The sequence below is a fragment of the Eleutherodactylus coqui genome, chromosome 13, assembly GCF_035609145.1.
Source record: "Eleutherodactylus coqui strain aEleCoq1 chromosome 13, aEleCoq1.hap1, whole genome shotgun sequence".
Taxonomy (NCBI): Eukaryota; Metazoa; Chordata; class Amphibia; order Anura; family Eleutherodactylidae; genus Eleutherodactylus; species Eleutherodactylus coqui.
In genome coordinates, this window is record NC_089849.1 from 15,711,709 (window position 1) to 15,739,188 (window position 27,480).

Here is a 27,480-nt window from a genome sequence, read left to right on the forward strand (position 1 = left end):
AAAAATCCGTCTGCGAATAACGCAATGCACGCTTTCCATTGCATTGGACTGTCCACGAGCGGAGAATCATAGCGATTCTCTGCTTGTGGGACTCAAATTGTGGCATCCCGCGATCCTCCACGGTGAGCCCATCTGTCAGACAGGCTCACCGATTTTATACGCTGCGCCCAAAGCTTGGTCTTGCGCCATCTTCGGCTAACTGCACATGGGTGAGCGTCTTATTGGGTCGCTCGCCAACATGCGATTTTCCCGCACATGTTAGGCGTTTTTATATCAATACCGCCTTGCATCACTCCGGGGAGTTAGTGGTCCTCCGCCGCGCCTGCGGCCGCAGCGGAGGGTCATGGAGTTTCTCTCATTATTTTCAATTGAGAAACCTCGCATCACACATCATGCGACATGCTGCGATGCTGCCGCAGCGGCGCTGAGGGCAATGGGCGATGCAAGGGCACGCCCAAGGATAGGAAAGTTTGTTTCCCGCATTGCATCAGGAAAAAGCGCTCAAGAATGGGGTTCATATTCGTGCATTTTGCAACACACAAATCTCGCTTTATTTTCTCAGCCGTGTAAAAACGGCCAAACTGCGGAATTTCTTACATTTTTTTCTGCAGATTTTATATCATATTATATTAGTATATTGGAAACCCCCAACAATCCGTAAGACGCCCTTAATCCCGCAGAACGCTTTCTGCTGCAGAATTTAATCTTGCAGTTTTGAAGTAAAGACGCAGTTATTTTAGGTGGCGCAGAAGTTAAGCCCCATCCGGATAACATGGTGACGCAGAAATGTCTGTGAGGACTAAATCCAGCCTGCATGAGGGCACCCTTAGGCCTCTTTCACACGAACGTCATTTTAGCGCTCCAATAGCCGTGCTAAAAAATCATGGCTATCAGAGTGTTAAATCGTGTGAACGAAAGACAGCCACAACCAAGACACGGCTATTTTTCACGATTTTACCCGGCTGGCTGCAGTGCACTGACATCGCAGCCCCGAAATCCCTCGACCGCCAGAAAATGAAGGCAGACCCTGTGTGGATGAAGGGAATCCCCTATCACAGGGATAAAGGGAGTCCCTACAAGGATGAAGGCAGTCCCCCACCACAGGGATGGAGTCCTTGTCGAGATAAAGGGAGTCCCTGCGGGGATGAAGGCAATCCCCCGCCGCAGGGATGAAGGGAGACCCCGTGGAGATGAAGAGAGTCCCTCGCAGGGATGAATGGATTCCCCCACTGCAGGCATGAAGGGAGTCCCTGCAGGAATTAAAGCAGTCCCCTACCGCAGGCATATAGAGAATCTGCACTGGGGGACTCCCTTCATCCTCGCAATGTTAAACGCCAGAAGTTCAGAAAGTGCCATGGATAACTAATCCGCAGCATGTCTATTTATGTTGCAGAACTGCAGTGGATTCTTGCCATAGAGATCAATGGAGAACTTCAAAAACTGCAAAAGAATCTGCATTCACTTTTGCTGTGGATTTCGAAGTGCTTCCGCTGCGTAAACGGGCTGGATCTTCTGTGAAATCTGCGTTTGTTGATGTCTGAAAGTAACGTTTGCCAGTGCGACTGCAGTGCAGGAACGACCGCGACCGGATCCCAAAAACACAACACAATCCGCACCTAAAAATACATCTATATACACAAAATCCGCAACATAAAGGCCCGTTCACACGAGGGAATTTCACAGCTAACTTACCGCGCAAAAAATTAGAACCAATGGTTCCCTATGGAAAAAATAAATAAAATCGCACCTAAAAGATGTGACATCAGCGACTGAAACGCCATGCAGCTCAAAAATATGTCTTGACCTAACTGTGGCGCGCAAAGCGCAGGAGCGTCCATAGACTCCTATAGGTAAAAGGGAGGGGGAGGGAGATTAGCAGCGTCTGCTAAACCCAGAGGCATTGTGTCATCTCGGGGATGAAGGGAAGCCCTGGGGGTTCCCTCCATCGCTGCCGGGGACTAACAGGAACTGACAGCAGGACACTTAGAAAAGTGAAAACTTTATATGGACTTCGGGCCTGTTCTGCGTTCTCTCTCTCTCGTCCCTAAACTCCTGAACAGCAGCGTTTTTTCCGTCGCTCAGCAGCGTTGTTTTTTAACGCCGATACAACTCCGGACTTCAGCGCAGTAAAGTCCTCCATTCACACAATTTTTTGCGCAGTTAGCCACATTTTTGTTTGCGCACAGAGTCTTTGCGCACTAAGGTCCCCCATGTGAGCGAGCCCTGAAACTGCAGCCAATGCCGCTAAGCTGATGAACTCTGACCATCTGCAGAAACAGAGATTTCACAGCTCAGACGCCGCGTGTGAAGGTAGCGATCTTCACCGATACAACTCAGCGTGTGCTGCAAGGCAGGCTGGGAGTTATAGTGATCTGGAGGGGTATGGGGGCTTTATAAAGTTCTGTGGGTCACCAGCTGTGACTAAACTACCACTTCTGTGGCAGTCGGGGGTAACTAGGAGAGACCATCCTACAGGAACGAGGATAGGGCTAAATAGAAACCTTGGCCATGATGGGGGTCACACCACAAAAGATCGCTGTGTAGCCCTGTGACCCCGCACTGCTGTTGAAGTCGATGTCGCAGTGTGAGTCACAGGGAGCACTAACCGCAACACTGCGGTCTCAAATAATCCTCTATGAATTTTTTGCAAGCGACATGTGACTCCAATGAGTTCGATAGCGGTACGAGGTCACAGCGCTACACGGCGATCCCCCAACACAGCCAAACTCGCCCAGTCGCCCCAGACAGATTTGTTGCAGAAAGTTCTGTAACTGTCCAATACATTTTAATGTGACTTTGCAGAAACCCCTGCTGCTGCGCCAAAGCTAACCACATTCAGATGAGATTCACAGAAATTCTGCTACAACTTCGGCACGTGTGAATATGCGCCAAAGCCTCAGGCCACCGTCACATGTGGCAAAATCACTGCGGGCATTCCACAAAGGACTACTCGCAGCAATTATGCTGGAAATCCATGGTGGCCAAATCCGCAGATAAATGTTGCAGATTTGTCCTCATTCTTCATTGCAGATCAGCTGCGGAATTTAACCCTTGTATAGTAAGGGTTAAATTCTGCAGCATAAAAAGACCTGCTGCGGATTTGGAATCCACGTCATTTTTCCAAAACAATGCAGATGCATTGCAGAAAATATCTGCACCACTGGTCCCAACACCCCCTAACAGTCTGGTCAGACGCTCCTCTCTACTGGTGGTCTGTCGGGGGGTCCTGAGCCCGGTCACCTTGTGTGCCCTCACACATCCACTGGTCCCAACACCTCCTAACAGTCTGGTCAGATGCTCCTCTCTACTGATGGTCTGTAGGGGGCGTCCTGAGCTCGGTCACCTTGTGTTCCCTCACATCCACTGGTCCCAACACCCCCCAACAGTCTGGTCGGACGCTCTTCTCTACTGGTGGTCTGTAGGGGGCATCCTGAGCCCGGTCACCTTGTGTGCCCTCACACATCCACTGGTCCCAACACCCCCCAACAGTCTGGTCGGACGCTCCTCTCTACTGGTGGTCTGTAGGGGGGTCCTGGGCCCGGTCACCTTGTGTGCCCCTCTCAGACTCTGGTAACGGGGTGACATCTCTTCTCTACGTCGTAGAGGCGTCTAGTGGCCAACAAGCTCTACAAGCAGAAGAAGAGGTCACTACACACAAGGAGCCTCCGAGAGCCTCTTATAGGCCAAGGGGGGAACCACTTTTAGGGCCTCCGGTGACAAGACCGTCCATCTAATCGCCACAACTCATCATTTACAGATCTGCCTGAGATGGAACTGCATGCCCCGTTCCACAGCAAAATGACAACTCCTTCCAGGTCACACATGTCAAACAGAAGGCTCACAGACCGAATCCGCCCCGCTGACTGTGCATCAATCTAACAGGAATTTGCTCATTCCGCCTGTAGCTCCGCTCCTGCCGCAGTACAGAGTCTGTGACCGCCATCTTCTCCCACCCTTCCCGTGTCTGCGTGCGCCGTCCTGCAGGCAGCGCAGACGCTGAGGTGAGAGGTCAGCGGTCACAAACTCTGCACTACCGCAAGATGGGAGCTACAGGTAGAGTGGAATACCTGTAGGCATGCTGCCCGGCCAGAGGCTAATAGGGGGGTTACTATTACTATTGGGACTACTATGTGGGTCACTATTACTATTGGAGCCAGTATAGGAGACGCTATTACTACTGGGACCACTGTGGGGGTCAATGTTACTACTGCAGCCACTATGGGGTCACTATTTGGGCTCGTTTATAAGCGTAGTGTATTATCACAACCGAAAATCACTTAGGCCACTCTGACAGACAGCCCCGGTAGAGCACTGCGATTTTACTTTCATTTTTGGAGGCAGCATTCTTGCCTCCGACAGCAGCTTTAGCACACGCCATCATTGATGAGGTGCGCTAAACACAAAAAATAGAACAGGCCGCGCCTGAAAATCCGAGCGCATGTCTGCGAGGCTCCATTGAAATCAATGGGAGCGTTCTACCGCGGCGTTCAAAACACTGCGGTAATCGCTGAAAAAAACGTTCGTGTGAGAGTGGCCCTACAGCCCTGTTTTATGGATACTCCAGCGTATTTTTATATGTGCAAATACACTTCTTATTCAGGGTGACTACCCACTACACTTTTTTTTTCACTTCGAAATTCGCACCGTTTTTTTTTTCTCCAGGGGTTTATGGGACTTGTAATGTTAAAATGGCGATTGCGCAAAATTGCAATTTCGTGGTAAATTGTGAACGAAGCCGCTGAAATTATAATTGCGATTGGCCATTTGAAGGCAACATTAGAGCTCCTTCACATAAACATTTGGTGACAGCATATTACGCATGGGGGTTTTGCATGCGTAATACGCTGTACCAATCTGCCATAGCCTCCCATGTTACTGATCACACCTATTGCATGAAATACGTGCACAAGAATGATTGCAGCATTTTCTTTCTTAGTGCGTCTTACATGCGCATAAATCGCTTGGCGATTGGCGGCACGTAGCAAATATGCTTTGTCATTGCGTATATGCTGTATGGCGTCTCGCAGTTGGCATGCAGCAAATTACACTTGTGTGAAGCCTCCCTAAGACTGATGTGGCCCTAGGTGACAATGAGTATGACACCCCTGGTGTAGGTGCTTGAATTGTTTTTACAGAGATATATGTATATGTGTAGGTTGAGGGTGCAGGTCAATATGGAGGGAAATACACCCACAGGAGGAGACTGGACTCATCCAGTATATGGAGGCTCTACCCCTGCAGTGTTTCAGCTCTGATACATAAATATGTTATTGCCCCACTGATACATTGTATCCTCTGCTCTGCTGCTTTATAGCAGGCTGTACATCAGGGGGGTGAACCACTGGATGATCATATCTGCATGATGAGGAGGTTACTAGTATAATTCAAGTCAACCTCAGCACTCTGAGAAGAGACATGCTGGCATTTGTAGTTCCACATGACTGATCCTGGGGAGAAGCTGCAGCCAGAGCCCACAGCCCACCCGACAGTCAGATTTCCCCAGTCACTTAACTACAAGTGTCCTACTTACAATGTAATTATGTCACTGACAGAGGATGGAGGTTCAGAGCCCTGACTGCTACATATTGGAGGATGACTGCTATTGCCAGGGGCTGAGGAGGATGGGGAAGTAGTCCCTGCAAAGGGAGCCCACAGTATACAGCCAGCATCATCATATCAGGTCACACATCATTTATATATGGATGGAGATAGATAGATAGATAGATAGATAGATAGATAGATAGATAGATAGATAGATAGATAGATAGATAGATAGATAGATAGATAGATAGATAGATAGATAGATATGAGATAGATAGATGGGACAGACAGACATGATTTTGGAAGAACATTACAACTGTGGATAGACACAATCTTATATATATATTTACAATTCACTTTTGCATATTTATCTTCCCTCTGAAAGCAAAACTAGCAGTGTAATGTGACTGGAATATATATATATATATATATATATATATATATATATATATATATATATATATATATATATATATATATATATATATATATATATATATATATTCCAGTCACATTACACTGCTAGTATACTGCTATATATATTGTGTGTGTATGTATATATATATATATATATATATATATATATATAGAGAGAGAGAGAGAGAGAGAGAGAGAGAGAGAGAGAGAGAGAGATACACACATATAAATATAGGTAATGTATGAAGAGATCTTCCCCGTGCTGATATATATATATTACTAAATGATAATAGAAGGGATGGGATTTTCATAATAAGAGTGGAATAAATAATGACAACAGTAGTAAATATTAGATAATTCTCCCTCTTATTACTATGAGAGATACAGACGAGGATGTGAATCGCCATGATATAATAAGAATACTTATTAGTATTAGTATTAGTATTATTTGCCGCTGTAATGATAATGCTTCAGTGTAGAGAACATGCCTAGTAGTAGAGAATAGATGTATCACCCCGATTATTATAGGATGGGAACACTATGAAGCATTATTACATGTAAGTACACAGAAAGGATTCTCATCGCTGCCATAACTTGGACAATGAATTATTATTTATCCCAATTATTATGGTCAATATATAAGAGTAGAGGGGGAGCAGGAGCAGGAGAGGGGAGGCCGGTTATATTCTGGATCCCACAGATGATTAGTATTACTGCTATTGCAATTATTACTGCTTGTCTCAATTATTATTTATCACTCTTATGACTAATATTCTCATTAGCAGTATGCTAAGATTTCCTCTAAATTTAAGTATATTGACTGTGATGATGATAATAATAATAATTGCCTTGACTGTTGTCCGGCTCGATACCGGTATTAACGAGTTAAACATTTATTATTATTATTATTGTTGTAATAAGTACAAGGATAATTATTTATTACAGTTATTATTTATTCTGTCATCTAGAGCTCGTCTTATACCACTTTTGGGGCATAATAATAAGATAAAAGTATTATTGTTGTTAACTTTTCCCAGTTACAGATAATATTAGCAATAATAATGATATCAGCAGCATTTAGACATTATAATATTTTACTGACAGTAATAAAACCAATTATTGAATGTGTCGTTGTCATTATTATTACTACAAGGAACATATCAATTCCAAAGAGACTGTAACATTATTAATATTACTGTGGTTACATATCACATTATTATGATTAGTAGTAGTTATAGTTTAAGATTATTTTCTAGAGCTGTTACTAATTCTTATTAACATCTGAGAGCAGAGAGGACGTTTATATAAGAATAATCATCTAGAATGGTACTATAACTATCGATGTAATGATATATCACATATTAGTAGCAGTAGTATCAGCACCAGTAACTATAATTTATGAGATAATTATCTGGAGCTATTATTACAATTATTAGCAGTATCTGATAGCACAGGGGCTGTTATGTAAGAATAATCATCTATAACATTATTATTACTGCTGATATAATTATACATCACATATTAATAGCTGTAATTTATGAGATAATTATTTAGAGCTATTATTATTATTATTATTATTAACACCTGACAATACAGGGGATGTTGTAAGGTTAATCATCTATAAGATTATTAATTATATCTATTGATGTAATGATATATCACATATTACCATGAATATTAGTAACATCTGAGAGCACAGGAACTTTTATGTAAGGATGATAATCTCTAACATTATTATTAATGTAATGATATATCATATATAACTAATAGTTGTACCTGTAACTTATAATATAATTATTTAGAGCTATTATTATTATTAACACCTGAGGGTGCAAGGGATGTTGTAAGGATAATCATCTGCAAGGTTATTATCATTATTGATGTAATGATATATCATATATCACTAGCAGTAGCAACACCAGTACTAATAGAAGTACCTATATTTTATGAGATAATTATGTAGAACTATTAATTTTTGTTATTAACACCTGGGAGTACAGGATATATTGTATGGATAATCTCTAAGGTTATTATCACTATTGTTGTAATTATACATCACATATTTCCACTAGTAGTCATTTCTGAGAGTACAGGGGATGTATATGTAAGGATCATCATCCATAACATTATTATTACTATTGATGTAATCAAATATAACATATCACTAGTAGTAGCAGTAATTAATGAGAATCTCTAGAGCTGTTATTATTGTTATTAATATTGACATCTGAGAGCACGGGCTAATAATAATGTAAGAACAATCATTTATTACATTATTAGCATCAGGCATGGCACTGTTACTGTAATGCAATCAATGAACCATCCATTCCTATCACTGACGATACTTGATAATATTATTGACACATCCACCTCCCAGTATTGAATATGAATATCGTTGTGATACGAGGATGAGGGAGCACTATCATCCCAGTGTCAGAGGTGTGACAGGGGAGATTATCTGCTCTGATTGTTGTCATCCCTGCAGTAAATATCAAGTATCTCCACTCTAATGTCAGATGCAATTGCAAAGAGGTTATCATACAACTCATTAGTAATCACTCTGTGATATAGTACTAGAGAGCTATACAGACATACGGCAGTCGGATATAAGCACACACACATACATATATATGCACCAGAATGTTGCCATATTCGTACAGCTATGTTTTATAATGTCACACATATGTCCGTATCTCTACTAGCTATAATGTTATCGTTTTTGTAACATTTTCTTATTTACAATTTTTATTCGATGTAAATCAGTTCCCCTCAACCTTTCTCAACTATCTATACTTTTTACCAGACTGATATATAATAGCTGTAAATAAATATAATGTATAGTTCTACTCTTATAATATATGTACTTAAGAGAAACTGGGAAAGCTAAAGAATAAAGTATAAATTGTAGTAAATCAATAAGAATAAATAAATACCTACATTAACCTAAAACTTCTGTCTATCTATACTAATGAATACTTATTTTTATCTAGCAAACTTCTATTTATTTAATGTATATATAGATAGATAGATAGATACACACGTATATATTCATATGTGTGTGTACTGTATTTATAAATCTAATATTTATATCTATGCATCTATCTACCTCAATATTTTTATCTATACTAATAAATAACTATATTTATCAAACCTCTATTTCTCTAATGAATATATATGCAATCTATATACATTTCTATTGATCCACCTTCTGCTTCATATTTATCTGTATCATATCTGTCGGTCTATATTAAATTGTCCAATATTTCTATCTATACTAATTCATAAAATATTTATCAAACTTCTTTTACTACAGTATTTCTACAATATTTCTGTAATGTGTGTCTATGTATATGTATATGTGTATATATATACGTGTGTGTGTGTGTATATATATATATATATAATCTACCTCACACCTATCTACACTAATAAATATCTATTTCTATCAAATTTCTATCTATTCAATGAAGATATAGATTTATAAATAGTGCATATATTTCTATCTACGTGTCTACCCACCTTAACCTGTCCATTATTATTATCTATACTAATTAATAACTATATGTATTTACTACATTTCTTTCTCCAGCGAATATATATGTAATCTATCTATATTAATCGAATACATTTGTCCATCGTCTATGTATGTCATCTATCTATTTTTTTCTATCTAGTACCAATCAATGTAATATTTATCTATGTAGCATCTGCAGTTTATTAGAGCTGACTACACATTCATGACTTCAGGCTGCACACAATAACCGGCTTGCTGTGTCCTGCGGTTTCAGTAGCAGTCAGTCAGTCACACAATGATCAAAGTGCAACATAAACCTTCTAGATAAACAGAGTATAAAGTGTCCAGTCCTTAATATAACAATGCGGACCCTCCCAAGGCCTGAGCACTGCGACCTCCCTATACATCTACTAACATGATCCAAGAGATACAAAGGACAATACATAGAAAGAGCAACAACAACTGGGCATTTATGTGTACCAGCTGCCCCTGTGCCCCCGGCCTGCATTAGTAGTATAGTTATTACATAGTAGTTATTATATGATGTATAGACCGGTGGGGGCTCAGCGGCCCCCTGCTTTATACTCACCCAGGCTGGATCGTCTCCCAGGTAAACCCGGTCTGCTCTGAAAGCTGTGCAACATGCTGCTGTCAAAGTGCCCCGCTGCCCAGCTGGGTGGCATCTCGGGGCTGACATAAGGATAAGGGGTAGAGTAAGAGCCCGATCGCACCAGTGCGTTTCCATATTCCCTGCTCATCAGGGGGCTCTGGAAAGCCCCTTCCCTTCCAGCGTTGTTGGCCACCGGTGGACTGTGAGAGTAGGAGAAGCCGGCGGGTGTGTGCGGGCTGCTGGCATTAAAAGCATGGTTCTCATTCGCCGCCTGTGTCCAGGCCGGGTGGCTGCCCAGGTGGTGGCCCTGGTGGGCACTGTCGCAGCTTTGCAGATAGGGTAAGGGCTGCAGCACAGTGGGCACACGTCCTGATTGCATGTAAGGGTTGGCAGAAGGGTGTAAGAAATTGGCAGATTCATGAGGGTAGGCAGACTGGCCGTGGTTAGACGTGAGTGCCAGGCCCTGGTACATGGTCTATCCTCTTATATCCAAAAAGTGGAGCGGATCCTGCCCAGGGGGTGATGGTGGTTATGATGATCCAGCTCTAGACAGAGGCCACGTCCTGCTTCATCCACAGCTGAAGTACCTGTAAACTGTGTGGAGGAGAAAAAGTTAGGAAACCCAACTCTGCAGCCAGGGAGGGGGAGGGGCTGAGATGGGGGGCACTCAGGATGGAGGACACCTATAGAGCACATATAGGTATGCATTCTAGGGAATGCACCAGAGCAGCAGCCCTGTGCCCACGGGCACCGCTGAGGGCACAAGCAGGAGGGAGAAGTCTTGCATGGAGTGAGGGCATGCGGCGCAAACATTTGTAGAGTGATAAGACGATAGAAGATAGCAGGCAGCGTCCTGCAGATATGCCACCCGGCTGTCAGATAAGGAGGAGAGCTGCTGAGATACAGGCTGGAGGAGAGGGGAGAGATACTCACTCTGCTCCGAGTACTCCTGCGGATACTTCCAGGCTGCCTCCCAGGACTGCTGCTGCAGCTGGTTCCCCTCCTGTCTCTGCTGCTGACCTGGGAGCGACTGCTGACTGACTGCCACATGTACTGCAGGGCGATTGTATGGGCAGAGTCACGTGACGTGCAGAGAAGCACCTGGTGTCCCAGGGGATTGGTGACTGCAACAGGCAATGGATGTCTACTGTGTGCCCTGAGTGTACCCAGCTGCTGGTGGTAACTTACCGATGTGTACCTCACTGCATTCATGATCAGCTGACCACCAGGCTGTAGACCTAATACTAATGTGTCTGTAAAGTGCATTTATCTGTGTGGACAGTGCTGTATGAAACCATGTATACAACTGTTGCACAGTACTGTATATGAGCAAATTATATATATATAGACATACACACACATATATACACACACACATATTATATATATATATATATATATATATATATATATATATATATATATATATATAACTTGACTCTCCCACTACATATACAGTACTGTCCAATAAGAATGCTTTCGGAAACACAAGTATTATTAGTTTATTTTTGGCAATTAACAAAATGTGTAGTGACAACAGAAGAGAAATGCAAATCCCATCAGTATTGGGAGTGACCGGCCTTTACCTTCACAACAGCTTCAGTTGTTCTAGATACTCTTGCACACAGTTGTTGAAGGAACTCAGCAGGGAGGTTGTTGCAGACATCTTGGACAACTAAGCACGGATCTTCTGTGGATGTGGGCTTGCTCCAAGTCTTCTATCTTCATGTCATTCCAGACAGACTGGATGATGTGAGATCAGGGCTCTGTGGGGACATATCATCACTTCCAGGACTCTTTACACTGAAGATAGTTCTCAGTGACATTGGCTGGATGTTTGGGGTCGTTGTCCTGCTGCAGAATACACTTGGAGCTAATCAGACACCTTCTATTATTAATTTGCAGCATTTTTCCACACTTGCCTAAATCTTTTACACAGTACTGCATATGAGCAAATTCTTGTCAGATTTATCCTTCAACAACTGTGTGCAAGTTAAAGGACGGTCACAGCAAATACTCATGGGATTTACATGTCTGTGTTGTTCAGTCAGTCTGTATTTTGTTAATTGACAAAAATAAACTATTAATACTTCTATTTCTGAAAGTATTCTTACTGTGCAGCATTTTTTCAACACCTGCTTTAACAAATTAGATATGCCTACACCACTGTACCCTATAGTCTGAATATATATGTATATGTATATATATATAGGTGTGTGTGTGTGTAATCCACATATATTTTAATATTTTATACTAATTATTTTATGTTGCACTAATATCTATATACCTCATATATTCTATCTATCTACCGACCCTCCTTTCTTACTATATTACACATTCAATTATTGGAGCCGTGAGTGTGACTATAATAAGCTATAAAATACCAGTATATCCTGTACATACACTACATTTATGACTAGAATTAATGCAGGATGAGAGTATATCGGAATGTACAGTCCCATATATATAGTATAATACAGCTTCTCCCGTTAAATAAGTTTATAGCCGTAACTGTAGTAAGGATTGTATTGCAGTATGGCCGCACGAAGCTTGGATCTATAGGAATCCGTCGGTGTACAGTATATATATATATATATATATATATATAATGTATGTGTGTGTGTTCAGTGTAAATTATAGCATATCTATAGAGACCACCCGTTCTACAGTATATCGATATAAGTTATATACCGTAGATATAAGATTCGGTGTATATTATAACTGGTCTGTTCTTAATTATTCTTATAATTTGGATGAATGTATTTTAATGTATATCACTGACATAACTGATTTGTAATAACTGTATACAGCTAATGAACTTAGTTGCCTGTATATAGCATGTGGCAGCTGACAAACCTCGGCTCCAATTGAATCATGCAGTATATACAGTATCCGCATATACAATATGATCTTATAGTCATAATCAAAAGCTCAGAAATCACCGACAATAATCCCGAACCTATTGCCATGTGTACCGCTTGTGTGGCAGGAAAATGATGTATGAGACGGGAGGCTCCAATATCTATAATATTAGTGCTGATGGTGATAATAATTAATATCAGATGCTGATGATATTGTCAGGTTCTGCGCTGCTGATAATCATTGTCTTTCGGTGGAGGCTGTAAACGCGGTTCACCTTTACTGAACAAGGAAGGGGGAGCACATTATACTGTGTGCCATTTAACCAAACCACCTAGATATTGTACCGTGTGATCTAATCAGCTGGATACACTGTAACAAGTGTGCAGATACAATACAGGGACACTAGATAGAAGATAGCAAATGTGTTCACCGACCTACTGTAGTATAATGCATCATGTAAAATATATCTAGTAAACTTCCCAAATACACCAAGAACTATGTGCACAGACCTAGTATAATCCAAGAACATGTAAATCAGGTACAGTATGTAAACCAGATACAATGTGAATACAATGTACAGACTCCAGATACAGACTAACAAAAATTGTAAAACCTGATACAATGAACAACAATGTTCACCCTCTAATTAAAACGTAACAACATGTAAAACCAGTAAGATAAACTGTGACCATTGTGGCTCCAAAGTACAATGTAACAAACTGCAAAGCACACAAACACAATAGCAGTAATATGTGCAGCTCTCAGGATACAATGGGACAATATGTCAGCTCGAGAGACAATGTAAATATATGTCAATGCTAATACCCACTGAATACAAGGTAAAATATAGAATAAGTACAATGTAACATATTCAGAATATATTCACATAAGCATTGTTTCGGTTCTGATAAATCTGATCCTTTTTTCATGTATTTTTCACCTGATTTTTGGCATTTCTGCATTTTTGAGTGTTATTCATTCGTTTTGCATGCTATTTTTACATGTATATAAAAAAAACGCATGATGGGTTCTGAACACTTTTTTTTCAAGGTTGCCATGGTTACATGCAATAAAAATGGATCAAAATCATATCCAATAAGTGCGATCCGTTTTTCAAAATGACAAATAAACTTGAATGGGTGATTTTTGTCTGAAAATCGTTACAAAATATGACATCCTGCGATGATTTTGCTCAGAGTTTTTGGCTGATTAAAAACCACCCCTGTTAATAAACCATTATCTAATTCTACACTTTATTTCTGCCAATTTTGGTTCAGTTTTTACGGACAGAAAATCAGATAAAAAAAATCATTTGCGTGAATATAGCGAAGGTTTTTTTCCCCATGAACGATTTAAAAGTTGTGCCTGAGATTCTCGGGCTCAACTCGTATATGACAGCAGACCCCATCTGTGTGCGGTCTGATGTCTGGAACGCCGCATATCTGCATGTACTATTCTCGCCCGAGAATCAGACAAGAATACAACATGCTGAAATTTTTTTACGCAGTATTTTTTACGTATGCTTTCAAATGAATGGGTTCTATTTACGTCCAATTTTAAGACCAAAACCGCTGTGAAAATCAGATGAAAAAATCATCCGTGTGCCTATAGCCTTAGGCTGCCTTCACTCGGGCGAGAAGCATGAATCTCGCACAAATATGAACCCATTCTTTTGGGTTTTCCTGCATGGTACTGCGATGTGATGCGGGAAACAAGTCGCGGCATGTTCTATCTTACTGTGTGCTCTCGCATCACCCCCCAACGAGGCCAGCAGCTGCATCGCACCATGTGCGAGGTGCACGCAATGCAATGTGCGGCCTCCCATTGAAAACAATGGGAGAAACTGTCAGCTGCGAAGGAGGATTGCTACATTCCCGAAGTGATGCGAGGTAGTTTTGACATAAAAATGCCTCAAATCCACAGGAAATTTGCACGATGGCGAGCGTGATATCATGCCGTGATTCACGGCCTGATATTGCGTTCGCTTGTGTCACATTAGCCTTCGAGTACACGCACATGAACATTAATTTGGATGGGTGTATGCACAAAGGGTTATGTTTTAGTTGGACTGATATCGCAGCATGTCCTATTATATTCCAATTCTCAGACAAAAATGACATATCAATGTATGGTCTTCTGCACGTCGGACAGCAGACAGGCGAGATGTCCGTGTGCTGCCCAATGTAAGCTGTGCCCCAGTAACTCAAACGCAAATTGTTATCAGTCCATGCATCCTACAACGGAAAATGTAGCAAAAAGTCGCCACAATTGTGTGTACATAAGTGCAACGTAGTAACATCTAAAGAACCGACCACATAAGAACGGTCAGCACTTGGGGCCTCAACAGATGAACATATACACAAATACACTCACAGCAATGAACAAGAGGCCTACTCTGAGTCTTCACACCCTTCCCCTCAAATTTTTAACCTGCCAGAGACTTCCATGGCAGAAAGATAGGGCAAGTCCTATCTTTTCTCATGCGCATGGATTGCACTCGAGAAACACACTCATGAGAATGAAACCATTGAAACCAATGGCTTCACTTTGTCGCGTTCGTCTGTTTAAGCACTAAAAGTCCATTTGCAGGCAAAGATGATCTCTCAAACTAACTAGCTTCATTTGCATATATTTAAAGAACAGTGGGTGGTCTGTTCTCTAAATACATCACTTTTGTTCTGCTGTGGGCTGCATACAATGCTATCAGCGCTGCTCAAGGAGAACACAGCATGCTGTCCCTCTTATCAGGGACGACGATTTTTATGCTGCGCTGAGCAGGGTCAAAGGATGCACAGTATACACGATGGGCACACATTTACACGCAACAGCTATCGCTCAAAAGCCGTCATTTGGATGAATTTTGAGTGATAATCGTTGCGTGTAAATCAGCCTTTAGGCACATTGTGTAATAACTCAGCCAGATACAATGTAACCACAGTCTGCAGTGATTGAATACCAAAATAAAGGAAATAACAAACAACAAGACCTGTTTGGGGAAAATTGGCTTCTTCCTTATTGGGGTCTTTTTTGCCTTCCTCTGGACCAATAATGGGGGGAAGGGTGGCTGAGCTGGATGGACAGATCCCTTTTTTTGGCCTTAGGGCTTATACACATGAATGAGTTTTTCTCCGATTATGCAGCTGTGACAATCGTGGCCACATAATGGGGCAAAACAAAACTAGTGATTTCAATTGATTTTAATGGTTTTGTTTTAACTATCGGGATTCTCAATCGTTAATTGTACGGGTGAGAAAAGATACGACCGGCCCCATCTCCCCACTATCTTTTTCAAACTCCTGTGCTATGGCATTGGAATGTCCGTCGAGGTAAAAAAACCTGGTTCATGTGCAGCTACTCTCTGTGCTGGCGAGCATACGAGCGTCTAAAACCGCCCTTACATGCTGTGTTACTATCTTGTGTATCCAAGTGGCAGCCAGCTCTGGATATGTATCCTCTGCTGGCCCTATTAGGCCCCTGACTAGCTGCACTAAATATGAGATCCCCACAGCATTGCTAGCCCTGATCTAGGGCTTATACCCACTAGCAAAAACTGCTAGTGGGTAAAAGCCCTAAATCAGTAGCAGTATATTACCATCTACAACCCGATATCCATTGACATCACTTACATTACTCTGTATCACACATAGACATTGTATATGTTCTAAATCCCACGCAGCTTCCTCTATTATGTATGAAACATCATGTTTAACGAGCTGAAAAACATTTCTTTTTACTTTATTTTATTCCTTCACACACTGATACATTTTACTGCACCCAGTGGCATGCTGGGAGTTGTAGTTTCACAACACTTGAAGGGCCAAACATTGGAGTTCACTATTTGGAGTACAACTAAAGGACTTATTTATACCAGTGTAGGCATTTTTAAATGCGCCCGCTGATGTCGTAAAAATACATGAACGGGTATACAAATCTGCCATTTGTGCGCCCGTTCAGATGGCCCGGGTTGGGTGCATATACGCCAAGCCTGGATTGCCATCAGGTGGGGGGAGACAGCCTAGCTCTGCTAAACTGCCTTCTCGCTTTCAGCCCCCTCACCTGCTCTTGGCCAGGAAAGAGGGCGGGAGCTAGTGTGTTAAGCTCCTTACCCCTGTCTGCCCCTTGTTGGCAGCCATCAATGAGAGGGGGCGGGAGCTTAGTAACTAGCTCCTGCCCCCTCCAATTGCAAACACGCTGCTAAACTACCTCCCACCTTTCCTCTCTGGCAGCTCCCATAGGCTCCCATAAGAGTCTAAGGCAGTGGCCGCTGTATTCCGGCTAGGAAAGATAGTCCATGAACTATCTTTCCTGGCTGACATAAAAGCGCCCGGCCGGAGTGCGCTCCTAAGCTAGCTTTTACACAGCGGAAATCGTCCGGCTGATCTGATGCATTGGAATCCAGACTGTAGCGTATATCGGCCGGCCATGAAAACAGCAGCTGATAAACGCTCATGTAAATAAAGCCAAAGGACGATCAATAGGTATTTTATAAGGTTAGTTTCAGACTAGTATATGGAAACACATCAGTATTACGGATCCGTATTACAAACGTGTCACAGATGACATTACAACCGTATGTCAGCAGTATTTGGCTCCATATATTCTATTTTCTGCTGGGCAAATACTGATCCGTAGAAAAGAAATAGAGAGCCAAATAAGAAAAACATAGGTGCGAAATCTGGCCATGTGAATAGATACATAAATTCACATTAGTTATGGATTACAGTCCACAAATACATTCCAAATCCAGAGGTGAAATACACTGGTCTGAAAGCAGCCTAGCCCCCCCCCCCCCCCCCGCCCCCCCGGGTGCATTCAAGAATCCGGTTTATTTCTCTATCATGTGACGTTTCGATTGTCTCAGGGCGCATTTACACGGGTGATTTTATGCACGAGTTTGATGCATGGCGAGTTGCACAAAACTTGCATGAAAATAGAATCCATTATTTGCGATGGGTGATTGCTCCCATGCAGCGATGCAGCCGGATAGAGAATTTGCAACGTGCTATTTTTTTGCCAATATTGCTAGTTATTTTCAATGGGAGCCAAAAGAAAGTTGCATCACAAACATTCCTAAAGCAGCCAGGATGTGGTCTTCGGATTCCGCATCAAAATCCGCTGCGGATTTGGTGCAGAATTCCAGGATGGCATATTCCGCACCGCTGCATATTCTATCCCAGGTGAAAGCACCCTATGAAAGGGCTTGTACTGTCTTTTCCCACAAATATTCACAATTGAGTGCTGCTCGCTATTTTTGCACTTTAGTAGGTATATTATAAGGCGCAGTATAGCAGTTACTGCATTATTATAGTATATGATGTATTCTTATATCTAATGATAGAAAATACTCAAAAAAGCCTAGAAGAGAGATTTTATTGAATGGGGTGGGAGGGGTGCGGGTCTCCAGCTGTCCCCTGTCACACATCACTCTGGAGGGGCCTCCTCTTGTATTTTTAGTCCTGGGAAGAAGACCTTGGGACATGGAGTCTGATCTCTCATTGTGCACAGTAGGGATCATTATACATGCAGATGAGCTGGAGACAGTGTAATCTAGTAATGACTATTATCAGGATGAGTGTTTATCTCCAGCCAGTCAGTGAAGTATATACAAACAAGCAGCACCCCCAGTATAGGGAGCTGTCAGTCACTTGGGGGCAGGGAGATGTGAAATATTTCCTGCCCCCAACCTAGTATTTCACTATGGAGCTGCTGCCAGGGCTGCGAACAATTTACTCCTTGCACATCGAAATTCTTAATCATTCAGCACAACACATCCTGAGATATTAGGGATCCTTCACAGGGAACGGATGCAGCGCAGATGCCGATTTTGTCAATTAGTGCAGATTTTGTTGTATTTTTTGCATTCTGCGGAACGTTCTGCAGAATTTCTGGTGTTTTGGCGCAGAATTTAATTGTGGACTGACATCTCCTGTATGCTAGAAATCTACAACGGAAATTCTGCAAGACATCTTTAATTCTGCAGCAGAAAGCTTTTCCGTTGCAGAACGTATTCTTGCAGTTTTGAAGTAAAGACGCGCGAATATTAACAGGTGCGGAAATCAAGCTCCATAGAGATAACATTGTGACGCAGAAATGTCCGCGCGGATTAATTCAGTCCCGTGTGAAAGGACCCTTATAACCCCAAGAGCAGGACTCCTGCCTGTCCTGATATCAGCAGTCAGGAGCACCCTGCACTTATTACCATGTTTCCCCGAAAATAAGACAGTTTCTTATATTAATTTTTGTTCAAAAAGGTTTAACTTTTTTACATGTATAGCTGCCTGGACACTACTTAAATTGACTTTTTAAATTAACTCTTAGCAGGGCTTAATTTTGGAGTAGGGCTTATATTTCAAGCATCCTCAAAAAGCCTGAAAAATCATATTGCATCCTCAAAAATTCTGGAAAATCGTGCTATGTCTTATTTTCAGGGAAACAGGGTAGTAGTAGTTTTACATAAATATTATCAAAATATTTGGTATTATTTGTCTTGTGATGATTATTTGTTACCATTATTGTAGCAGTATCACATTATATCGGTTTATTCTAGCAATGTTTGTTTTTTTTCTCTCAATATTATTACTCTTTGTATCTTAGGAACAGTTTCTGTCATTATAATAGTTTCTTCTTAGTAATGACATTATATTATTATTAATTATTATTCTTTGTTGTTATTTGTTTTTCTATTAAAAATGTAAACGTTGAATTAAAGTGTGAAGCATTTTGTTTGGCCACTACAAGAAAACCAGAGATTGCCTGAAGTTCGGCCATTAGTTGTGTTTGGGGACCCAGGACTTGTTCCACTCCAGCACTGGGTATATTGTCGGCCGATGCGGTGGGTAGCATTCTATAATTTGCATCCCATTCTCATTAAGGGCTGGAGCAGAGACAGAATGGTCAGGTGTAGCAGAGGTGACTTTGTCATCTGCTGATTTCTAAAGGACTAAAATCCACTATCACCAAAAGAAACGAACTCCAATCCAGCTCTGCTACACTTCAGCTCTGCTACACTTCAGCTCTGCTACATAGGCTCTTTGTATTCATGCCTACACCATCCACCCCATCTGCAGCACATTAGTGTCCCCATTGCTGTATCCATGACTTCTTACATATTCATACTCAAGCTGGTAAAACGATATCCCCGTTAAATGAGATCTAAAGATGACATCTAAATAGCAGGACCGACCTTATATTACACACTATATACGGTCACCACGCATCCCTCGTCCTTCACCATTGCTATACACACAGCTATTGCTGTCAGGGGATGCTGGGGGTTGTAGTTTCACTACATTTGGAAAGTCCCAGGTCGCTGGTCAGCAGGGATATACACCTTCTCTAATAATCCAACAACGTTTAATATGTGATGTGGACGATAACCTCATTTATTAAGGCTAATAATATAATAAGATGATATAATATCCCCAGTCACTGCAGGGTCTCACCGGATGCCGGGGTCCGGGGATATCATTATTATTAGTACAAAACATTACATTTTTTAGTTGTGAACAAATGTTCTTCATCTGAACAGGCTTCTAATTAATAATCACTAAGTATCTATTACATTGTGTTCGGCGCTGGTCCTCGTCTAGAAACAATTCTATTTGCTAGCAGTAATATGTAATAACAGTGCAGGGAGAATATCTACTACAGTTATTATGATTTATTCCTACAGAATTATGAAAATTCCCATCCTTCAGTCATTATTTATCTCTAGATCGATGGATCTATCTATCTATCTATCTATCTATCTATCTATCTATCTATCTATCTATCTATCTATCTATCTATCCATCTATCTCATATCTATCTATCTATCTATCTATCTATCTCCTATCTATCTATCTATCTATCTATCTATCTATCTATCCATCTATCTCATATCTATCTATCTATCTATCTCATATCTATCTATCTATCTATCTATCTATCTATCTATCTATCTATCTCATATCTATCTATCTCATATCTATCTATCTCATATCTATCTATCTCATATCTATCTATCTATCTCATATCTATCTATCTATCTATCTCATATCTATCTATCTCATATCTATCTATTTATCTCATATCTATCTATCTCATATCTATCTCATCTATCTATCTCATATCTATCTATTTATCTCATATCTATTTATCTCATATCTATCTATCTCATATCTATCTATCTATCTCATATCTATCTATCTATCTCATATCTATCTATCTATCTCATATCTATCTATCTATCTATCTATCTATCTATCTCATATCTATCTATCTATCTCATATCTATCTATCTATCTCATATCTATCTATCTCATATCTATCTATCTATCTATCTCATATCTATCTATCTCATATCTATCTATCTATCTCTCTATCTATCTATCCCATATCTATCTATCTATCTATCTATCTATCTATCTATCTATCTATCTATCTATCTATCTATCTATCTGTCACCTATCTATCTATCTCATATCTATCTATCTATCTCATATCTATCTATCTATCTCATATCTATCTATCTATCTCATATCTATCTATCTCATATCTATCTATCTATCTCTCTATCTATCTATCCCATATCTATCTATCTATCTATCTATCTGTCACCTATCTATCTATCACCTGTCTATCTATCCCATATCTATCTATCCCCTATCTATCTATCTATCTATCTATCTATCTATCTATCTATCTATCTATCTATCTATCTATCTATCTATCTATCTCATATCTATCTATCTCATATCTATCTATCTATCTCATATCTATCTATCTCATATCTATCTATCTCACATCTCTCTATCTATCTCATATCTATCTATCTATCTATCTCATATCTATCTATCTATCTATCTATCTATCTATCTATCTATCTATCTATCTATCTATCTATCTCATATCTATCTATCTATCTATCTATCTATCTATCTATCTATCTATCTCTCTATCTACCTCATATCTATCTCCTATCTGATAGAGGTATGGTTAGACATCTTGCCTGCAATTTGCTAATGGAATTAAATGATTTAATTAAAGTATATTATTTATTATTATTTAATTCACTGAGCAATTTCTCTCTCTGACCAATATTCCCAGATACTTCTGGCCAATTTTGCATGTTAATATGATTTTTCTCATTGATCCATGGAGTGACTGAACAGATCATCATCATCATCGTGATTTTTATGCAATCGTGAAGCTTTTTTTTTTTTTAACTATTAAACCAATATGCGCTTTTCACATTTATGAAAAACACGCATGAATATCGCATGCTGCAGAGATACGATGGGATGCATTATTCTTGCAAAATGCATTGCAGCAGAAATTGCAGGACTGCTAGTGTGATCTCAGGGCTTAAACAGATGAACGTGTTTGCGCACGTTTTTGTGCGCCTGAAACTCACGCCTGCAAAACGTGATGAAGCGAACCTATTGATTTCAATGGGTTCATTTTCAAGAGCGTGTTTCTCGCATGCATTTCCTGCACATGCGCGTTTTACGCAGAAAGCTGCCATAGAAGTCTATGCAGTTTTTTGAGTCAAAGCTATAAGTGGATTAAAAAAATGAGAACTATAAAGGAAGGACGCCTCCTTCTCCTTCCAGATGGATCAACTTCTGGCTTTGGCTCAAAAAACTGCAAGTGAGTTTTACAAAAAATGCGCTAAGCCACTGTAACACTTATCGCTCCTTCACATGGGTATATTTTTATTTTGGCGCTCCCCTCAGCGCTATGTATTTGTACTATGTACAAGGATTTGTTTGCACGCGTATCAGCGCACTTTACTGTACTTTTGGCGCACACAGGGCATGGCCATTTGCGTTGGGCAGACAAACACACCCTGATTTAAATGGCTATTTAACCTAAGTGATCGGGTTTAACCGCTCTCCTTTCTTCAATCAGCAGCGTGCTCCATTCTTCACTGAAAAGGCTCCGACAGACGAACATATTCACACCTGTAAATGTGGCGAATAAAACTCATTGGTTTCAAAAATTGCGCATGAGAAAAGATCGGACTTGCCCTCTCTTTCTTCAAGAGGAAGAGAAGACAGCGACCATTATTAGGCTTTACATAGCCATTCTATTCCACAGAAAGGGAGTATCACACGCGTATAAACTGGCCCTGCGAGTACAAAAATGACATTACTAAGCGTGACAGATACGTATCGCCTGATTACTGCCATCTCAAAACTATGTTCATGTGCAAAAACCTCCATTGCCGCGAATGTATTTGCGCATACATTTGTCTGTCGAAGCCCATAGACAATTGATTTTCACTGTTTCAAAGTTTGCCCGAGTGACCGCAGTGCAGGAATAACCAGATCACACAAGTGCATCACAATCCGCGGCGGAAAATCCGTACATAGAAACACAACTACATATGCGAAATTTACTACAGAAAAGGGAACCACATTCTGTACGGCGTGTTAACTCCGGCCATCTGCAGAAACGCAACAGAACTACCGCAGCTGGGGCGTCGTGTGCAAAATTTGCCGCTGCGGAATTCCGCATCAAAATGCGTAGAGCTAACTGCAGACGTTGATGCAGAATTGCGGGCTGATTTAGGCCATTTTCATTCTGCATCAAAATCCGCACACAGCCGTGCAGAATTAGCTGCGACTTAGCGGAAGTTCCACAGCGCATCCTGCATGTGTGAAGGGGGCATTAAATAATATACGTGTAATGTCAAATCGAAAGATTTGTGGAAATGACTTCCCCGTCTGACATTATGTAGGAAATTTTGCTCTGGATTTTCTTTAATTTCTGTGAGGGGTGCAGGGGGTGGAGGAGGAGTCCAGGGTGGTGTGTGGGGTGGGGGGTGGGGGGGAATGCAGGGTGGTGGTGGTGGGTGTTGCGGGGGGTGGGGGGGATAAATAGAATTCTGTTTCTATTCTTGTACGTCATGTACACAAAATGTGCCATTGTCAGAAATAGCAGATATGACACAGGCTGGTATTTATACAGTAAACTACTACCTCTAACCATGAAAGGGGAGGGGGGCACTTATTTACGCACTCCTACTGCTTTCTACAGAACTTCACACGTTATCAGCACAAACGTGATTTCCAGCAGTTTGCAGAATCAGGAAGTTAGAATGATTGGCACAAAATGATTCTGCATGCTGGTGTCAGGTCAGCCGCGCTCACACCTGCGTCGGGGTCACTTCAGGGTTTCCGTCTCCCTGCTCCATTTTTAGAGGAAAGAAACTGAAATAAAACGGAAACAATGCGGTTTTTTCCTCCTATTGATTTCAATGGGATTTCAAAAATAAGTGAAAGTGAACAGAAAGGCTTCCATTGCAGTGGGTTTGTTTTTTTTACGGAAAAATTGCTCACCCCACAAAAAATTAGCCAACACACGGCCCAGCTGACGAAAACATAAAAAAGGTACAGGTCTCAGAATACGGAGCCGGAAAAAAACATTTCTTTACTTTTTAAGAATAGAAAAACATTAAAGAACGATATCAGTTTGGGATATTCGCGATCGAACGGACCCAGAAAACACAACTGACATTCTTACTGCGCTGTGAGCCCGATAAAAACCAAACCCACCAAAAATGGGGCAATTGCATTTTTTTTAAATATCTCCCCAATTTTTAAAAGTTTTTTTTCGCACATTTTATGATATTCTAAGTGGTACCATTAAAAAATACAGCTTGTCTTGTAATGAAGAAGTCCTTATACTTAATGTCAATGGAAAAGGAAAAAATGTTGTGTGTCTTGCAAGGCGAAAAAACAAAAAAAAAGCAAAATCTCCGGTCCTGAAGAGGTTAAATACAGCTGAGAAAAAAGGGCATCTGTGAACGGCTGATTATCTGCATATTACAGACACAGAATAAATATGGTGGGAGCCGCCCAGATGCGGTCGCTGCCCCAGGTTAGCAGTGGGGTTCGCCCGATGTAATGCAAGGAGGGGAATCTGCAGTGAGAATGGCATTTACTTGATATATGCTTAGAAAGGTGCGGTATTCTCGCCGCCGCGTTACATAACACCCCGTCATTTTATTTTTATGCTTCTGTTAATACTAATAAATACTTAATAATTGTTAGTATCAACTTTGGTTATCATCTATAAATCAGCTTCTTGTGAGCGCAGGAATTTTTTAGTTTTTTTGCATCTCTCGGCTTCATTTTTCCGGAGGTCACTTCTGCCACTTGGACCCTCGGACACATGACCCCATATATACATATTGATTAGATATTTCTGGACAGGCCAGGGATTTTTCTTTTGATCCATATCGGTTATATATATATTGGTTATATATGGTTTGCTGCACGGTACCAACAATTCAAATACTAATGACCACCTGTCCGTCCGTACGTGAGTTACATGTTCCACCCCTAATCACGTGACATTGACATCATCATAAGTCCTTCAACCCTGTGCAGACTACATCCCCTACAAACCCCCAGATAGCAGCTGTATGCTTATAGGACCTGTGATGATGTCGCCATCATGTGATCAGTCACCTGTGTGGGAGGAATCCGGGGTCACATGACCAGGTGGTGATCAGCGTGTGCAGGACTCTTGTTGTGATCCCTGTTGTATGGGATGAATAATGTATGTAGCAGAGCTGTATGTGATGTACATGTAGCAGTAACGTGTGTGTAAGACGTGCATGTAGCAGAGCTGTGTGTGAGACGTGCATGTAGCAGAGCTGTGTGTGAGATGTGCGTGTAGCAGAGCTGTGTGGTGCATTGCGCCACCAGAAAAACTGGTACTATAATTTTCTAGTAATTGCTAGTATAAACTGAACAAGCACTGCATTGGGAACACCTACTCAGTTACGGACTGGTCCATCTTTGTGGGCGATCACAGCTTTTAAACATCAGGGAACAGATTCCATGAGGTAGTGAACATCCTCTATACTCCCCTCACCCCACGCCCGCTGAAGAAACTCCGTCGGTTGGCGCACATTTTGCGGATAAGCGGGAGCAGATCCCACAGCCCTTTCCAGCATATCCCAAATATGTTCGATAGGGTTACAGTCCGAGTTTGGGACATGAGTTTGGGCCAAGGCAGTGTGGAGAATTCATTGTCATGTTCCTGCAACCACTCCCTAGTGATCTGAGCTCGAGGACAAGGAGCATGGCCTGTTGATAGCACTGTGGTCGGGGAAGACTTCCTGAAGATATGAGTGCAGATTGTCAGCTAGCAGGTCCCTGTACGGTTCACCATTCAAGGATTGTGGTATAATGACCAATGGTCCTAGGCCACGCCGGGAAAACATTCCCCAGATCATGACATCACCACCAACAGCCTATTGAACCCCAACGGTTAGTACACCCATGGGATACAGCTTCATGCTGTTTATGCAAGATGTAGATCTGGCCATCCATATGGTTCAGCAGGAAACGGGACCTGTCACTGCAGATGACCTTCTACCATGTGTCCATTGACGTCTTTCCTGAGCCCAATACAATTATGTGCGGTCATCAGAGACACCCTTGTTGGTCTTCGGCTATTGAAACCCAGTTGATGCAAGGTACGTCACATGGTCATTGTGGACATTTGTCTAACTTTCCCTTCTGTTGGGTCAGTTGGTCCACTGTGGCACGTTGTTACTGATATATTAGATGTGCCACCTAACACTCACCTCTAAGATCAACTACATGTGGTCTGCTGCTGTTTGATCTTCTTGACCGCATTACTGATCACAAGATGCCACTCGCCAACTATTCCCAATACAGTGATTGTTCATTGCAATATACTGCACACACATGGTGCAAGCTATATATGTATATACACTAAATGGCTACATCATATAGAGCCCTTGGTCCTCTATTGATTGGATCTCCCTTTATGGAAACTCTCCCCGTGACCCCGGAGTGCAGCATAAAATCACGTGACCAGTTTTCGGTGGATCAGTTTCAGCATGAATCCACATTAGATGGGAAAATCCAGCGATCGGAGCGACTTCCAATGAGGCCGGGTCATCGGGGCTAGACTAGCCGGGTCATCACCGTCAACCTCATGGGGTTTTCTTGTGTAACAGTGTGGAGAATATACAGAGAATGGCGCAATCGAGGAAAAACATCCAGCGGAAGGGGATCCTGTGGGTGGAAACAATACATCACTGAAAGGGGTCAGAGGGGGAGTCAAAAATCATCCTGACAACTGCACAGCCAGGCAAATTGCAGTTGAATACAACCCTGGAGCTCCGACTAAGGTGCCCGAATACACACTCGTTCCCTCTTGTTCCCTCTTCTCAGTCTACGGCTTTTGCTCTTGTGATATTTTTGACTGTTTTATATTTCTGTGTTGGAAACAAATTACAAATTTCTGGCTCATCAAATGCAAAATCAATGTATCCGATTCCAGACCCACAACCTTGTAGTGATGAGGCTGACGTTGGGCACCAGCGGAGGTGGGCAGATTGGAAAGGCCCTTATGGAAGTGGTTGTTACACTGTATCCCCCATGGAAGCTGCTGACAGGCGCTCTACTGGTGATCTCATGATGGCTTAAGTAATAAGGTACAGCAGGAAGAGCGGATCCTGATAGATTAACCTGGCGGTGGCCGGGGTAAAGGTTATATCACATGATTC

General features: G+C 41.5%; 1 protein-coding gene across 1 annotated transcript in view; it reads right to left on the minus strand.

Moving 5' to 3' along the window:
* GATA5 (GATA binding protein 5) overlaps nt 1–11,098 on the minus strand; it is a 36,682-nt gene extending 25,584 nt beyond the window's left edge. The window contains exons 1-2 of the mRNA XM_066585825.1: nt 11,016–11,098; nt 10,062–10,676 (exon numbers count right to left, since the gene is read on the minus strand). Of these exons, the coding sequence (XP_066441922.1) occupies nt 10,062–10,554 (493 nt within the window). The 5' untranslated portion in view covers nt 10,555–10,676; nt 11,016–11,098. The remainder of the gene's footprint in view (nt 1–10,061; nt 10,677–11,015) is intronic.
* Between the last annotated feature and the right edge of the window lie 16,382 nt (nt 11,099–27,480).